At 38.1% G+C, this 13,631-nt stretch overlaps 1 protein-coding gene across 3 annotated transcripts in view; it reads left to right on the plus strand.

The window, feature by feature from the left end:
• Positions 1 to 9,261, plus strand: part of Sh3bgrl2 (SH3 domain binding glutamate rich protein like 2) — a 64,493-nt gene extending 55,232 nt beyond the window's left edge. For all 3 annotated transcript variants that reach the window (XM_013142128.3, XM_063226932.1, XM_063226933.1), the window contains exons 3-4: positions 199 to 279; positions 4,291 to 9,261. In XM_013142128.3, coding sequence (XP_012997582.1) covers positions 199 to 279; positions 4,291 to 4,302 — 93 coding nt within the window. In that variant the 3' untranslated portion in view covers positions 4,303 to 9,261. The remainder of the gene's footprint in view (positions 1 to 198; positions 280 to 4,290) is intronic.
• Positions 9,262 to 13,631: the final 4,370 nt, after the last annotated feature.

Genomic DNA, 13,631 nt, shown 5'->3' on the forward strand with positions numbered 1-13,631 from the left:
AAACTTGTCACTTCATCATCATCTTCCAGGAAATTTTTAGGCTCTAGCAGATGAAATCCAGTAGGTGTGTGAAGCTGTGGCCTGGATAAAGCAGTGGTTCATCTTTTACTTCGACCAAAAGTTTGTTGAAAGTACTTACTATAAAGATAATTGTTTGTTTTTGATTATTGGTTTTATTGTTTCCTTCTCTTTTTTTAGGATTATGACAGTTTTTTTGAAGCAAAAGAGAGCAACACAGTGCTTTCATTCTTAGGCTTGAAACCAAGGTTGACATCAACGGTAAGCTACTCTTTTCTAATTCTTTGTTTAGAACTCATCTTTCTTAAATTGTTAGGAATTGAGGTTGGAAGTGTTAAAAGGATACATATACTGTATAGTTTGCTAAATTTTTAATTTTTGTTTTTTTAGATACATAATTTTAAACTATACAGCATTAAAATATACAAATATACCACTTCTTTTTTAATTTTAAGTTGTTGCTATCAATTTAAGTATTAGTTTACTTATGATTTCTACCTGTTTTTCCAAGAAGAATTTCAGGCAGCAAAAAGTAATAGCTGTTTTTTATATTGAATTGCAGATTTATATTACAATTCATTGTCTGTATCAGTGGGTTCCATATTCATAGATTCAACAAACTATGGATCAAAAATACTTAAAGAAGTTACATTTGTACTAAGCATGTACAGATTTTCTTCTTGTTATTATTTTATGAGTAATGTATGACACCTGTTTACATAGCATTTGCACTATACTGAAGTAATCTAGTGATGATTTGAAATATACAGGAGTACATATATAAGTTACATCCAAATACTATGACATTTTATATGAGGTGTGAGCACCTGCAGATTTGATGACCCCATGGCTACAGTACAGATGTAGTTTACATTTCTTGAAATAGCAGACTCAGAGCCGTATCTGAAAGGTCTTTTGCTGTTTAATCTACTTACATTGGACAGAAGATGGTCTACAGTAACAAGTGATCAGCTTTGAAGAAAACTACTGTAATCCTAAATCAATCATGGTATTTTAAAAGCCTCTTTATTACATCTTTTGTCTTTGAGGACTCAAACTTGTCACTTGTTTAGGGCTAAAAAGCAGAAATGATATATATTTTCACAACTTCATTAATTATGGATTTACTTTCAAGCTAAAATGGTATTAAGTAAAGTAATATTTTCATTTATTTTTAAAAAAGCAATTTTTTTTCAAATTATAGAAGTAATCTGAACTCATTTAGAAAAATTAAGAAAATACACAAAAACACAAAATAGAACGTAAAAATGACTACCCAGAGATAACCACATTGCCTTTTTGCATATTTCTTTATGGTCTTTATATATACAATAATTAAGGTTTTGACTATATTTAAAATTGAGACTGAATTGTAATTTTTTTTTAGCATAGTTGAAATGGAAGTGCATTACTGGAACTTTGTCATCTGTAATAGGTCTTTCAAGGCTGTGCAGGGACTATCAATAAGATAAATTATACATCAGCATCTGCAGCGTGGAGCTGGTATAAAAATCTTGCTTTGTTTTTACATCAGTAAGTCCCCAGATGGTTGTGGGTAGATTCTGCACATGTTTTAAGCAGAGGCAAAACCCACACACAAAGTAGTTACTGGTTCTTAGAACTATTTTTGTAAGGATAGAACATTTAGATACTTGTTAGGAAAATGAATATTTTTTATAATGTGTTCATCCAAAGATATCAAACAGTTCAGATTTATCTTCAGAGAACTGGAAGAAACTGGGATAGAGGTTATGTAAAGGATACATAAATCCAGTAGGCATCATTGTCTGTGTAAAAACCTTTTATAAAATACTGTATGATTCCTATGTTTGTTACATTTTCCCCTAAAGGTGGAGATTCCCTAGAGAATGTGCATCTGCAGGCTGACATTTTTAAAGGGCAGGGAGCTGTCATGTCCCCACACCCACAGCCACTGCCAGGATTCACTTCCTCAAGGCTGTAACATCTGTGACCTCTTGCTTTTTCAAACCAGCCAGGAGAGAGAGCCTGTTCCTAGCCAACTCTGCATGGCGTGCATAATGGTGCAAGGAGGTAGGACAGGACCCCCCCTCCCCCGGGACAAGAGACAGGGATTCTCCAGTCCTAATCCATCCCTGCTGCTGATGTAAGTGACGGTGTCCATTTCCCCGCCCTCTTGTGTCAGCAGTATGTGGAAGGCACCTTCGCCGTATCTTCCTTCCCTCGTTGTAAGGGCCAGGTGCACAGCAGCTGCAGGGGTGCACCTCCTGTCTCCAGGAGTGAGAGAAATCACTGATCCAGAGCCTACATTGAAGGAAGAAGTCTCTAAAAAATGCCAGATTCACGATCCAGTAGAAAATTTCCAGTCCTTGCCCACCCCAGCAAGGCCAGTAAAGTTTGCCTCTGTTCCCTTTAATGGATCGACCCTATCTCCCTGAGAGCTGTGTCCTTCAGTGTTTCTTCCACTCAAGCCAAAGTCTCCTTCCCATTCTCTTCCTTCTTAGTTGAAACTTTTACCTGTAAATTCATGCTGTTTCCTCAGATTTTAATTTTTGTTAACACAAAAGCAAGTTCCCATGCATGTCATGCCTCACCCAAGACATATTTGTTGTGTTCAGTCTGAATACCTAACCATAATTTTAAAAGATGTGTTATCTCACTGAATTCTGAATTGACTGGCTATGTGACGATAGTGACTGTTATATATCTGTATCTCTATGTGTATCTGTCTAGTAGTTTTTTTGTTTTTAATAGTACATTCAGTAATTTTTCCAATTGATTTTTTTCCATTCTGTTTTGTAAATTTTATTTTTAAAAAATTTCACGAAACCAAAAACCTGCATATCAAACAATTTACAAACTTAAGATTTAAGATTCAATAGACCCTCCCCCCCCAGCACACTGAACTCTATTGGATCTATAAAGCATACGTTCTCGCATGAATGACACTCATGGTTGTAATGCCAGTGAAGTTGACCTGATTTCAGTCAACCAATCCAAAGGCAGGAAGAGCCAGAGCATCCCCCTCACTGAGCCTTCCACTTTCAGGTGGCTGAGTCACCTGTCCTGGGCTGAAGCATTTGGGACCAGAGCAGAGGTCCGTGTTCAGTGCCTGTGCTGCTTAGAACAACTCTGCAACGTACATTCTGTGACTTCTTATTTTTAACCTCAGTAATAATTCATTGTATTGTCACAGTCACAGGCTTTCACTGAGCATTCACAGATTTAATGTGTGGAAGATGAAGCCTCCTCTTCCCTCCTCTTCCCTCCCTCCCTCTTCCTGCTGTGGGATATCCACATGTAAGATAAGACTGGAAAGCCCACTGAGACATTATAAGAATCTGTAATTGCTCTGCACAATAGGAAAGGAACATTCATGGGCCCTACAGACCCAACTGGGTCTAGGCTGCTCCCCAAAACAGACGTGACAGGGGAAAGAGGGAATCTCCAAATGGTGGGCTACAGACCACATTGGCTCTGCATGTATTATTTGACCAGCATAGAATTTTTGAAAGTAAAAATTAAATGCATTGTAATATTTAAAAGACTGCCCATATTTCTTGGAGGTGGAGAGCTTGGAAACTCCAGGGTCAGGGAGCACTTTCCTTCATGTCTGCCTAGAGCCATGGTAGATGCCCCCTACCTCTTGGTACATACCTAACCTCAGCAAAAGAGGCCGTCTCAGCATTACTTTTCAGATAGAAACCCATCAAGTTTGTTATTTTAGTAGTCTACGGGGAAAGCCTATTGTAGAAATTTCTGCTTCCAGGTCCCAGTCATTCAGCAGTAATACTGAAAGGGTGTAACAGCTGGCAAACCTGCACACTGGCCAGCCAGTGCCAGGATGGGTCACAGAGCCCTCTGGGCCAGGTCATAGTGGTTCAGAGACTGGTTCATGAGAGAGTGATGAATTGGCATTTCGGCATTTGGGACACTGACTGTTTACTACCAGACATGTCCACACCAGAGCTGTCCTTCATCTAGGGTCACCATTAACCCATAAGTCTGCTGGCTCCTCAGTGTGGTAACACTCATCTACTCATGAGCTGATACCTTTGTGAGAGAGCCAACAGACTGTTGTACACTGTTATATTGGCAGGTTGGATGGGTATGATGTAAATCTGGGCTCTGATCCTAAAACCCAGGATGTGCTCTTATTAATCATATAGGAATGATGTATTATGATTTCCAACAAGTATGTTCCTGACATTTAAAAAAAGTCACTGCCAAGGGATAATTTTCTTGTCAATGCAGTGCAATCCAATAACTGGTACCTTTTTTTCCTTTTTACAGGCAGAACCCTAGAGGAGAAAAGTGGGAGGTGATGGAGATGCATTTGGAACAACACCTCCTGGTACTCAGCACACACCTGCTTACCTAATGCATCACTGTGACAAAAGCCACACGCACCACCAGTAACTTTGCTTGCCATGGAAATGGTGTTTTGGAAGATGGGGGTATAATGGGGATTGCATGATTGCTTTAAACCAAATCAGGACTGTGGTGGGTTTGGGGTTTTTTCCCTCCTTATTTTCAGGTTGTCCTGCAGTTGCCTCATCTGAAAGTGCTGTTACCTGTTTTCAAGATGCTTTTAATAACTGACAAATAAGTGGGGGCACTACCAGGAAGAAAATGCTAAATCTGCCAGTTTTGTAGCAGATACAGTATTATATCTGTGAGCTTCTTGGACTGCATTTTTGACATTATCTGCCAGGCTATTAGAATCTGAATGAGAAAGAAAAAAGCAATGCTGATTGAAAAAGATTTTTCTGCAGAACCACAGACATCACTCTGCCAATGCTTTGTAACTGCATCTGTTGAAAAAGTTGTTCTAGAGGTTTTTTTTTTTTTTAAATTGGAAACTCTTATCCCTATGAATCCTCTAAACTCCTATATATTTCCAGAAATCATAGTTGAAATATAAAATCAGTGCCACCAAGTTACAGAAATGAAAATAATTGCTATTTTGGAAAATACATGCTTCTTTATCTCTTGGAAGGGCAAAGTTTCATGCACAAGACTGCTTGAAAGATATATTTTAAGAGGTGCACAAAGTAGCTAATACATTTATAGGAAAACTGTCAGATCAGCATCTGAAGGCAATTTCAGCTGTAGCATATATTTAAATATTTAAAGCACATATATTTAAAATGCAGCTCCCCTAATGGCTGCTTATTCTATTTTGTGAAGGGATTCTATTTTTTTGAGAAGGGAAGATCTCAATTAGTTGTATTTTATGAACCTGTGATGAAGCATATTAAAAGAAAGTAATATTGCTATACAATTAAATTTTTTTTTCCTGTGTTACTTTTCATTGTTCCTCTACCTTGCTAGTGTTTTTTCCAGCCCAGTCTTGGACTTTTCTGAGTAATACAGATACATGTTCTCGTTCCATGGATAAGTAAAGTGAGTGTCCAGAGCAGCGTGCACGAGGAAGGGCTGTCCAGAAAGTATCTCTGAGTTGTGCTTGGCAAGCAAAATCTCTCCTCCCACTGCAGTGGGTGCTGATAAACACCGAACATGTCTACTTTACTAGGGCAGAGACTACTTTTCTGTGTCCTTAATTTTTAGAGTTTGGAATTGCCAAACATGGGAACATCCTTGACTAGGATAAACTCTCAAAGGGTTGACTACAAAACTCAACTATTCCAGCTGTCCTGATGCTAGACCTGTCATTATGATTGTGAGAAAGAAATTCATGAGATATTGAAAGAGCAAATGAATAAAAGCCCTCTCCCCCATCTCCTGCTTCACGCTGTGCTAGATGTGGGAGTATTCTGTAGAAATTTGTGAATGCTAAAACTGAGACTTAACAGTCCAGACTACAATCAGAAGAGCATGACAGAGTTCTTCTGGACTAGATTAGATACATGATCCACAGTTTTCTCTTCCAGGGAAGTTTTTGTCAAGTCATGAATGTTCCTGATTTGTTGGTGTTAAAACAAGACCCAGGTCAAATTCCATTTGATAAATCCCAGGGACTATGTAGGAATTTTTTTTCCCCCCTAACTGGTTATTGTGTTTGAATATGTGAGTTCTCTGATGATACTTAAAGTTTCTTTTTTAACATTCAGCAATTTTAAAAATTGTTATGTTGTAATTACTCACCTTGCATTTATTTATTCTACTCTTAGCAGTGAGTGCTGAGGATCCACTTGGTAAGATTAAAGCTTTGCAAATTCTGGGCATGAAGGATCAATACCATGCTCGCTAGACAGAGGAAGTGACCAAGATTTTTCCTAATAACTTTTGAATTAACTAGTATGATTATGTTAAGCATACTAGATGGATAACAGTATTAAAGTACTACAACTTTTACATATCATCACAATTTTTTTTTGTTTTTGGATCAGCAAAGAAATACACGAGAATATCCTTCAGTGCTTCCTGTGCTCATTATGGGGGAATAGAAGCACAGTGTGTGGGGTTTACCAGAGTAGCCAGGCCCCGCAGAGTCCTGGGCATTGCCCTCTGGGACCAGGCCATGTTCACAGAATATTGTGACCTTACTTGTATTCTTCTACCAGCTGAATTCCAAGCATGAAATAATGATTTTATTGTTCCCTTAGTTGCTTTTATTTAGATTTTGATAATCACAGTCTTAAAAACCTAGGAAAGAAGTGGATTTATAGGCAGACATATAACATCAAGGGCATTTCTAGGCAGAATTTTAATTTCTTGTATTAAACTCTTTGGGACACAGGAAGCGTGATACTAAAAATCAAAGTATGCCATTTTAAAAACAGATAAAATATAGAGTGCCATCCTGTTAGATGTATACAGACAAAATGAAAAATTAGTTGGGAAAATGTTTCAAATTCTGGTATCTTACTAAAATCAAAGAGAAGAAAAGAAAGGTGTTTTGCCCTTAGGCTGTAATATATTTTAGATTTGTTTCTGTTGTATAGATTTAATTCAACATGTGCCTAGATATTTTTATATTACATGAATTTAATAATGAACTAAACTTACTTTTGTTTTTTATTATTGAAAAGTACCAAAGGTCTTCCAGTTTTGATTGTTTCATTATGTTTGATTTTATTGTGGAGTTTTGCTTAATAGCTTCTCTGAAATGTCAGAATCCACTTCAGTCTCCATAATTATTGTTTTTAGATTTCAGTTAGTATGTGTTTGTCTCTAAAGACATTGGAGAAATCTTAGATTTTATGTTCAGCGTTAAAGGGAAATAAATTCCAGAAAATTCTGAAAATGGAGTTTCTATTCCCTGCCATTTCTGAGATTGACCCTAGTGCTAGTTTTGGTTCAGCTGAATTCTTTGTTCAGTTGGGAAGCTGTGTGTCTGCTCCCTTCCATGAATGCCATGCGTGTAAACTGTAGATTCCTTGGTAAAAACACAGGAGTTGTGTGACCATTCAGGAGCCCCCTGTGCATCTTGAGAGACTCCCCAGACAGCAGCCAGGGCTGAGTGTGCAGGGAACCGTCTGGCACAGGGACAGCCACGCCTGGTGGATGTGTCACATTGTTGCTTGCAGAAACAGGATCAGGTGGCCATGACTCCTTTGATAGTTTCTCTCTGAGAAAGCTGCTATCTCTGGAAGCAGAAGACACTTTTTAAAGGGAATACTGAGTCTGATCTCATCAGTGTTGTTTCAAACCTTAAACCCTCAGAGAGGAGAAGGGTAGAGGAAAGGTTCAAAGGGAACAGACATTTGCAGAAATGTACTAAGTCACAAACCCAGATAAGCAAAGTGACCACTGTCTGCATGTGACCCATATTTCCAGAGTTTCCCTAGGTCTGGAAATGCCTGTCAGGTCAGGTTAGTCATCCTTACTGTCCACATGTATTGAGCCCTTAGAATGTGATGGACCCCCAGAGCAAGATAATAGTGTCCACTATCAGGGATGAAGGAAGTGGACACAAAAACAGCAGTTACAGCCAAAGGTCAGTGAAAGAGTTAAATTGCAGCACTCCAGGCTACGCTACATCATCTCAAACAATGTCTACAGTCTTTGTCGCTGCTGTTGCTGTTAAAACCATCCCAAGTTTTAAAGTTACATATACCTACAAATGCATTCATGTGCATTATATGTATTTATATATATATGCTAAAGTTTAAGGAGTAATAGTGATAAGCACACCCTGTGTGTGCCTGCCGCCCACCTTCTGCCTTTCCTTTGAGGCACTGTGCTCTTCCCTGACCTGTCTTCTGGCCTGTCTGATCAGAGTCCTGTCTTGTGTTTGTGTTGACTGTAGGCTTCCTGTCCTTTATCATTCTGCTTCTATGTATGTATACTTAAAGAATAATAAATGAAATTAAACTGGATTTTTGTCACTTTTTTATGTTCATAACAGTGTGAGTTTTCACTGCTGAATATTTTTCCATTGTATATCATAATATTTTCCCTTCTCTAGTTGCTAGGTATGAACTGCATGTTTGTTTGAAATAGATAAAAGGAAATGCTGCTATGAAAATTCTTTTATGTGACGTCTGGTGCACAGGAGGGGTGTATACCTTGAAGAGAACTCTTGGATTGGACCATATAAGCACATTCTCACCTTCAATACATAAAGTCAAACTACTAGCAAAAGCAATGTTCCTACCACTATAATAAAATTTTCAGGACTCTAGATCCCAGCCAACCTTTGAGATGACCAGAGCAAAATTGCTGCCAAGCTGAGGAGTACAAAATAACATCTTACTGTGGTTTCTTTTGGCATATTTTTAGTTAGTAGAATGTTGAACATGTTTATTGTGGAAAATCCTGCTTCTTGGAAATCCCTCTTCATGTGTTTTACCTTTTTTCCTATTCAATTGTATTTTTAGGTATTAAAGTTTAAAATTTATTTCTACTTACCTATATTGGCCAATATTGATTTTATTTTTATTTTCCTATTTTTTGTGTATGTGTTTGTATCCATGCATTTAATTACTGTAGCATTTGGGAGCAAACCTGTGAACTTGGGCATGTGAGGTATGCATTCTTCCCCTGAGCAGTACCCAGATTCCAAGATTTAACTGTTCAGGAAAGTCAAGTCAAAAGTAGAAAAATCTTCTGAACCTATTTCCAGAAATATGAAAAGGACACAAGTCTTTATTCCATATACATAAAGTTAAGTGCATATATTCTGTGTTTTTTGTGTGCACTGATATTCAGCTGTCTACGTGTTAGCTGAGAGGTGCTTTGAAACTCATTCTGCTTTAGGAGAGTTCTTTTTTGAGGCTCTTTTAAGGCACTTAGTTGGCAGGAAGTTAATGTCATTTGTATTATGATTGAGTTTTCTGCTGTATAATTTTACCAAAAGGAGAACTTTATATAGACTTCATGTTTATAGGTACATATTTCTTTAGTATGTCAACATATAACAGGCCTGTAACGTTAGGCCAAAATGGTATCATATTTAGAAGAACATTGAGCAGCTATTTCTCTAAGTCATCAGAAAAGGTACTAAACCTCTACGTCTAACCAGATAATCCTTCTTTTGAATGAGGTGCATCTGTCTTGCGCTGAACATAACCTACTGTGTTGTGGCAGCAGCCAGTTCACATGTGTGTGAACTGACTGAGGGTAAAAGAACAAGGAGCCAGACTGTCATTTTGCTGTCCAAGGCTCCTGCTAACTCTGATGATATTTTCAATAGATCGAGAACACTGGTATGTGGAAGTATATTAACAGGCAACTTGATTTTTCTTAAATTGAATTGCAGAAATTTAGATCTTTTTGTGAGCATGCTGATACATCACACTTGGTCCTGTAATAACACACTTACCTCTAACCAGCATCTCCCTGAAAAAGCTGCAGTGTAGCTGTCTTCACCTGGTGTCTGAGACTGAAGCTGTGGCACAGCACAGCACTGTCCAGCATGGTACCAGCACTTGTCACCCAAGTGGAGTTTGAGATGTATTTTATAGCCCATATTTTACAGACTTAGTGGAAAGATTATAAAATATCTCATTAACAGTTTTTATGTTGATTATATATTGAAGAACTTCGTATATATTAAGTTAGATATTAAAATTTTTACCTTTTCCTTTTTAAAAATCTCCCTAGGAAATTCAAAATGACATGTATTACTTGCATTATATTTCTAGTGGGCATTACTATTCTAACCAACCTCTTTACTTGAATTTACACTAGAGAAATAGACAACTTGTATTTTAGTTTTAGTTTTACCAAAATTGCTCCTTGATTTGTAAATGAAAGGAAATATGAACATCGTTGGGAATATGATTTTCTAATACTGTTGTCAAGATAAATGCTTTTCTCATTTTCTTTTCTACCCCTCTCGCCTGAAGCATTTTTGTGATGAAAAAGGAGGTTCTTTTTGCCTGGGGAAACAGGATTAACAGTGATATCATGAGTTGTCATACTATGTGACATCTCTCTATAGGTCTAGTCATCGATGTCCCCTGTTGTATTGGCCTATTATCTGTGAACAAAGCCACAGTGGCATTTTTATATTTTTCTTTTTTTAAAAAAGGATTTAATGAACCACACTGATACCATCTGTAATCTGCAGGCCGGTGATGAATATTAATAGGATTTAGTCCTAGATCTCTCAGTATGTGTAAAACTCATTTGAGCTCATAAGAATGTGTAGATAATCTGCCTTTAAAAAATTTCTTTCTGGTCTCATTGCCAAAGATTAAAACAGACAGTTGCACATATAATTGGAAAATTATTCCTTTCTTTGCCCAAATTTTTATCTACTTTCTTTTAGCTATTGCCCTAGAGAAAGTAATTTTGGGGAGAAACCTATATTGTTTGTGTTTTTAAAATACTTGACAGTAACAGCACTCACTAAGGAAAGGAATTTTGTGTTTCTGTTTTTCTGTTTGGGTGTCATCCCTTAAAATAAGAGAATGATCAGAGCATTCTCAAGAGTGCAGGAGCTGCCAGCCGTCTCTGTTGCGTACAGGTACCTGTCGTGTTGCTCTTGCTCTCTGTCATGCTAATGAATAATCACACCTGAGCAGCATTTAGCTTTTAGAGATGGCGGAACAACTTGACCAAGATAAATATGGTTTAGTTTCTTGATATTAAACTAAGTTCTCTCATTTTTCTCCTGCTGTTCCCATTCTTATATGCTCTATCACCAAGTTGAAATACAGATTTGGGAATTGGAAGATACCACAGTTGGCTCAGTGACTCACTCCGAGATCAGAACCAGGGCTAGTAGACCCACAATTTGGCATTGACTCTGCTACCCTAGCCCAGATTTACCTCTTCCTCACTCTCATCTCGGTGTTAGACCATTTGCCAACAGTTAGCTCCCAGCTAACCAGTAAGGGAAACACAAGTGAACACCACAGGCTGGGAAGCACCTTTCCTTACTGTATGTCCTGTTTTATATGCCTAATAATGCTTACTGTCCTGCATCCTTGTTATAAATGAGAAACTAAATACTGACAGGTTTTATAGTCCAGTAACATGATAGCTCAGAACACTTTGAGCAGTGACTTACTTAACAGCTAAAATGACTGTAGCATTCAGACTGGGAATGACTTCCAAAAGACAACAGGCAACCCTTCCCAATCACAGCTCACTAAGGGAAGCCATTCCAGAGGACCCATTCTCCAGGGGCAACTTCCCTAGAGCCCCCCAGTGTGTAAACAGTTCCATCTGCTGTGAGGCTGGACGTACTGCTGGAAGCAGATAGATGGAAGCAAATGACACGTTGGTGATGAAGGAATTTGGAGACAGATGGTGCCCACCTCAAGCGACAGCTGTCTCTCCAAAATGCATGTTTAGCAATGTGTGTATTTTTAGGTGTTGAAGAGAGATCTGTTTAATCTAGTATTTCATCCATTCCTGAAAAGTGCTTATCAGTCATCCTCATGCAAATGGCCTGCTGTTGGGTGGAATTTTCAATATGATGTTATAATTAACATTCTAATATTTTGCTGATTGAATTTAATATCTCATGCTACTTTGCTTGACTTAAGAATCCCCAAATAGAAAACCTGTGCTAAAAAGTCACTTTTTCTTTTGTATCTTTTATTTGATTAACATCTGAGAAAGGAGAAAATTAAGTCTTTTATATATTTCAATAAAGGCGTAATCACCCAATCACCAGCTTAAGCCCAAATATATTGTTTTAAAAAAAAAAAAAGATTGTTTTTTGTCTTGTATTAACTTACATTTGCATGATACTGTTGAAGGAAGTATATTATACATTGTAACCTGTGAGCGTAAATAATTTAGTGTTTAATACTTTTCAAAGTTCATTTTTGGGTGTATTTTATTTGGTTTGGGCCTGCTTGTACTAAAAAAAGCAATTACTTATATGTCTTCTTTTTATTTGTATGCAATAAATGTGTTGTAAAAGCTAATTCTACAGACAGATGGAATGTATGGTTTATTAGTTTGTGTTTACCAACCTATTTGATACGATAGCTATGTACTGAAAAGTCTAGTCCTGTTGTATCTAGATCTTTAGACTCCTTCTATCTTCTTTCTGTGGACAGTTGCCATTTAATAAATTTGAAAGATGTTGCATTCCATGTCAGACTAATTAGAAGGTAAATATCACACAATGATTTAAATAGAGGAAGTGAAATAAAAGGAATACTAAACTCTGATAAGAGAATGTCTGTTGGATATAAGGAAGCTATATTTTGTGCTCGAGGTGAGCGAGAATATTCATGGAAGGACAGGTTTGAGGAAGGCTGGTCTTAGCCCTCTTTAGAGAAGGTGTGGTGGCAATCCCTGGAGGGCATGAAGTCAGCTGAGCAAACAGGAGGTGACCTTCCAGCCAGCATAAGAAAGGGCCATGTAAGCCACAAAACAATGGCCCAGCTTGTGTGCTGGCAGAAGGGTGGTGGCAAGTGTAGACAGGGAGAGGAGTGCACTGCATGTACACTAAGGGGCTGGGGCAGGCAGGTGTCAGCAGGCTACACTGAAGTGCAGGGTCCCTGGGTATGTTCAGGGATTTTGAGCTGAGACAGAGCTGCCTCACTGTGCCACAGCAGCCATGGCAGGAAAGACGTCTCTCTCCTTGAGTGTCCCTCTTGTGCTGCCGAGGAAGCTTAATGCCGTGTTTACAGTGCAGGAGCAAAGCCTGAGGGTATGCTGTCCTTTATCATAGAGTGGTTACTACAGAGCAAATTTGGGATTAAGTTGTGGTGAATCAGTGAGTAGCACATGTCTTATAAGGATTCTGTGAAGGTTTTCTCGTAAAGACTTCTCATCTAGAATTCGCTTTGTTTATTAAGAACAAAAGGACTTTTATGAAGGTGTTGGAATTTTGAGAAACAAGCATAGTGCTTAAGTGTATACTTAAGATTTATTAAGTCCATTCCTCATGTAATCACATAATTGGAGTAATGTGCACTAGGCTATTTTTTTTTTTTTTTAACTTTCTATCGGTACCAGGGATCAAACTCACGACCGCCTGCTTGCAAGGCAGGTGCTTATGCCGCTGAGCTAAATCCCCAGCCCCAACACTAGGCTATTTTTAAAACAATGTTCTTAACCTAGCCGTATCATCTCTTTAATTGTAGATCAATGAGCAACACAAATGTTGCCAATCAGCTTAGGAATCTTTTGCTCAGTTCAAATAGAAATCATGAATTGGCAAAAACTCAACTCTGCTAGCAGTCCTGATGTCACCAGTTGACAACTGTCGGATAATACTGGATGCCAGTGGTTCTCGCTGCCAGCTGTGTGGTCCC

This window comes from Cavia porcellus, unplaced genomic scaffold (genome assembly GCF_034190915.1).
Source record: "Cavia porcellus strain 051 isolate PalLab524CR breed Dunkin Hartley unplaced genomic scaffold, mCavPor4.1 scaffold_16, whole genome shotgun sequence".
Lineage (NCBI taxonomy): Eukaryota > Metazoa > Chordata > Mammalia > Rodentia > Caviidae > Cavia > Cavia porcellus.